At 35.7% G+C, this 4,276-nt stretch overlaps 1 protein-coding gene across 1 annotated transcript in view; it reads right to left on the reverse strand.

Moving 5' to 3' along the window:
* Nucleotides 1-3,941: 3,941 nt before the first annotated feature.
* mrpl37 (mitochondrial ribosomal protein L37) overlaps nt 3,942-4,276 on the reverse strand; it is a 20,678-nt gene continuing 20,343 nt past the window's right edge. Inside the window, exon 8 of the mRNA XM_015393122.1 lies at nt 3,942-3,959. Coding sequence (XP_015248608.1) covers nt 3,942-3,959 — 18 coding nt within the window. The remainder of the gene's footprint in view (nt 3,960-4,276) is intronic.

The raw sequence follows: 4,276 nt of genomic DNA on the forward strand, positions 1-4,276 counted from the left end.
AGAGGCATTTTTTTTCCTGGTTCGTTTGAAACACGCCCCATAATCACAGCTCTATGGAGCAGTATCACTCATTCTGACTAGAATTGAGTAGGACTACGTTAAGCTAGTCCTACGTGCTCACCCTGTTAAATTTTTCTGTGCATGCACACTTTCAGGCGTATATATGTGGTGAGCTATGGTTTGAGACACTCATTGAAGCTCACCTTTCTCACCGTGGTTCTTTGAAAATGGCAGAAAGTCGTAAGAGAAAAATTGTCTACGAAGTGTATAAGAAGAAAAGAGAGGCCTCAGAAGAGGGGGATATATATCTTAGAATGCTTTGCGCAGAGAACTCTCCTTGCAAGGCATTATGGGATTTGATGTCACAGCGGCCCGCTGTCGCTACCCGACGGCGGTTACTAATAACGAAGATGGCGCTGGCACCACGCAGTGGAGCAGCAGTTATGTGACCAATGTAGCAAAAAGCAGTGATCATCTGTCCAAACGGTCAGCTATGTGAGTTTACTATAAAGTCCACTATATAGTCCCCGCTCTACATAGTGATTGAGCGATTTAGGGCGGACGTTCGGACCCAGTAAGCTTGTATGAGCTATGCAAAAAGCAAGTTTTAAACAGAGCGTGCACGATGAGAAATGGGCTCGTGCACGCAACCACACAAGTGGAGAGGGTGGGTCTTTTGAAAAATTTGCGAAAATCCTCCAAATTACCTTTTATTTTCTTATTATTCCGTCTGAAAAAATAAAACAGAAATAAAAAATGTATTTGAAGAAATTATATTTCATCTGTAACAACAAAATAAAAACTAAAGTAAAAAAAAAAAAACGTGAAAATAGAAAGTGAAAAACACTAACTAGCTAGATTGATTGATTGTTTTATCATTTTATCTCCTCTTTCTTTCATCTTTTCTCCTTTTTTCCTGTTTTTCCTTTCCTGTTCTACTTATTACAGTGTCCATATAATCTGTAATACTTCCTGCATAATTATAATAAAGCAACTTATATGCATAAATCAAGCAGAACACTATGGCGATAGCTGTACTGCTGTACTTGTGAAAGAAAAATCTGTTGGGCTCTTTTTTGGCATCAAGACAATTATTCTTATTGCCTCATTGCCAGAGAGGGTTTTCTACTCAATTTCCATTTACGCTCTTTGCTTTCACTAATAATGGAACAGAATTCACTCCATAGATTTCCCCTCCTCTGGCTTCCCTGATAAATACTTTAACAGTTTTTTGGGAACATATTTCCGTCCAGCTTCCAGCTGACTAGACGGAGCTTCTAAACAGAACCTCCACAGACTTTCTGCAGAACAGAGACACGGAAAAAAGAAAAAACCCAAAGTTGTAGATGAGCAGAAATGAAAGAAGATCTGAACCCTCCTGCCTGCTTCCTCACTGCTCAGTTTAAAAAGCTCCAAACAGCCCGACTGTTTCATTGCAGATCTTAATCACAAAGTTTCAAAATGTTTGGATTTACTTACCTGACAGCGGCTGAAGTGATCATAAAAACAACAATCAAAATCACCTACGTGATTTCCTGTGAGCCCTTTCAAAATAAAAGCCCCTCTACCTGTTCATACTGCAGAATGACTCATGGGTTTAATCCACTATTGGTCCCCATAGATTTATGAGACCTGAATCATTTTATCAGTGAAAATAAATAAATGATTAACACCTATAATAATAATCTGCAAATCTTAATTAGTTTCATGCAAATGTAGAGAAAAAAAATCTACTTAAAGAAAGAAAATCTCCCTGTTTGGATGTGGATGCGGCTCTTCTCTAGACTTTATTCCTTTAACCTTTCCCCAGAGAGGCCCCTGGGGGGGCCTTGCTGCTGTCAGTGACCGAGCTTCAACAGGAAAAACACTCACTGCAGGCCGTTTCACATCTTGCACAACACAGCTTCCCTTATTGGTTATTAAGCAAGGTGATCTAAACCTTAGAGAAGCCAAAAGATTATACAACAAACAAATCAGCCTTTGCTATTTAAAGTGGCAGACAGCAATACTGTATTGAGGCCCTAAGCAGAATTACCCTCTGTTAGTTTCTGCAAAATCCCACGATACCAGTATACATAGTTATCTCATATTTAGTTTCTTTTCTATAAACTGTATTTTATACATTTAAGAACAGCACAGTGGAGTGTACTTATCCTGAAAAGTATAAATATAAGAAGAAGTGTAAGATTTGTATTCCAAAAAAGCTAAAAAAAACAACAAAAATACACTGGACTTTGTTTTCAATTTTGAAGACGTTTCGCTTCCCATCCAGGAAGCCTTTTCAATTCAAAATGTCAGAAATAGTTCAAAGCTTAACAGGGTGGACCAAACACAAAGCCTTGTTTTGGCTTAGAAAAATGCAAATATGTGTGCCTCTCCTCTGGATCCAGATGATACTTGGANAAAGCTTAACAGGGTGGACCAAACACAAAGCCTTGTTTTGGCTTAGAAAAATGCAAATATGTGTGCCTCTCCTCTGGATCCAGATGATACTTGGAAACGGTCAGCGGTGCTGGTGTAAAACCGCTCATCAGAAGACCGTTCGTTATAAGAACCTCCTCCAACTCCAAAAACCATGAAAAGGAGAAACAAAAAACAAAGCAGAGGAAAAAAATAATCCGTTCTCCTGTATTTGTAAACTTCTTAATTTAGAAAAACTCACCATCTGCACACAAAAAACTCAAAAATAACACCATGTACTGCAACCTAAAAGAAGATCTGACAATGTTCATTTATAACTATTTCACTTTATCTAAATACGCAAATTCAGAACAGCTCATATTAATCTTATTTTTAGAAGAAGGAGTTAATATTGTTACATTTTTTTTGCAAGCCAAAAATCACTAAATTACAATGAAACTTTGAAACATGTTTTAATTAAAAAAATAAAACAGGTTTTGAGGTTAACTTTGCTCTTTTCTCAACTTTTTTTTTTATTTATCCTTCAAATTTTACCTTTAAATTCAAGTTTTTTTTTAGATCAGCTTCACAAATATTTTTTTTTTTACAGAATAAATTCTAAAACCCTTGATATATAAAGTGACCAATACTAGATTGCTGTCAGAATCCATATAGACCAATAAAAATACATCTTGACTCTTAAGTCCTGAGGTAAGCCCGCCCCCAGAAATGATAAAAATGTGATCTAGAGAACGCAATTTATAAAGAAGACAATTAATTATAGTCAATCTGAAAATGGAAATGAGGAAAAATAAACAATTGAACATTTAAAAAAAAAACTCTAATTATAAATAAAACAATTTTAGTAAAAAAAAAAATTATAATTTGAAAATATGTTTGATGTTAGATGAGCTGTACAAGATGAATTCAATAAGGAAGTACGAGCTTTATTGGAATAGTTCTGGTACAAAAACCCAAGCAAGACTCCAGGGGAATAATACAGGCATCTAAAACCTGATATTGCTGGATATGAAACACAGCGGAAAATGTAAAAAAAATAAAATAAAATTGTGATAAAGTTCTTTGAAAGTATGCAGTTGCAACCAAATTGAAAACATAATTTAGAACCCGACCAGTAGCTGCACCAGATTGAATGTAAAATCAGTGAAGTATAAATATTTTTGAGTCATCCAGGTCATACTCATTCCAAAAAAAGAAAATTTAAATCCTTCCACTGGACTTAGTTTCCAGGTTTAAAGTTTTTTTTTCGCTTTCCATTCACCTTTTTGAATTGAAAAAGCTTTTTGGATGGGAAGCGAAACGTCTTCAAACTTGGAAACAAAGTCCAGTGGATTGTTATAATTTTCTTTTTTGTGGAAGGATTTTTAAGGAGATTTAATAAAATAAAATAAAAAACAGACAGTCTTCTGAATCAGCATTCTGGCACCATCTGTAATATTTTAGTATTTTTCTGACTCACTCTCACTTATGTGTCAATATAATAATAATTATAAAACATTTAATTTATACTGCACTTTCCATCAAAACATCTCCAAGTGCTACAGGTAAAAAGAGAGAAAAAAAGCATGAAAAAACACATCTAAAGGGGACCAAGAGCTTTGCTAAAAAGAAATGTTTTAAGGCCTTTTTTTAAAACACTCAGTGGATTGATGTGCCCTTAAGGTGTCAGGGAGGACATTCCTCAGATGTTGGGCAGCAGCACTAAATGCCCTATCTCCCATTATCCTAAGTCTGTATATAGGCTGTGTGCTCAGCTACAGGCATTATAATCAGCTTGATAAAATTTCTGTGCATGAAGGCCTGTAGAGGTAGCCTCGTGAGACCATCCTGATCTCACGAACTTTCAAGGTTTCCC

This window comes from Cyprinodon variegatus, unplaced genomic scaffold (assembly GCF_000732505.1).
Source record: "Cyprinodon variegatus isolate N-32 unplaced genomic scaffold, C_variegatus-1.0 Scaffold625, whole genome shotgun sequence".
NCBI classification, from domain to species: domain Eukaryota; kingdom Metazoa; phylum Chordata; class Actinopteri; order Cyprinodontiformes; family Cyprinodontidae; genus Cyprinodon; species Cyprinodon variegatus.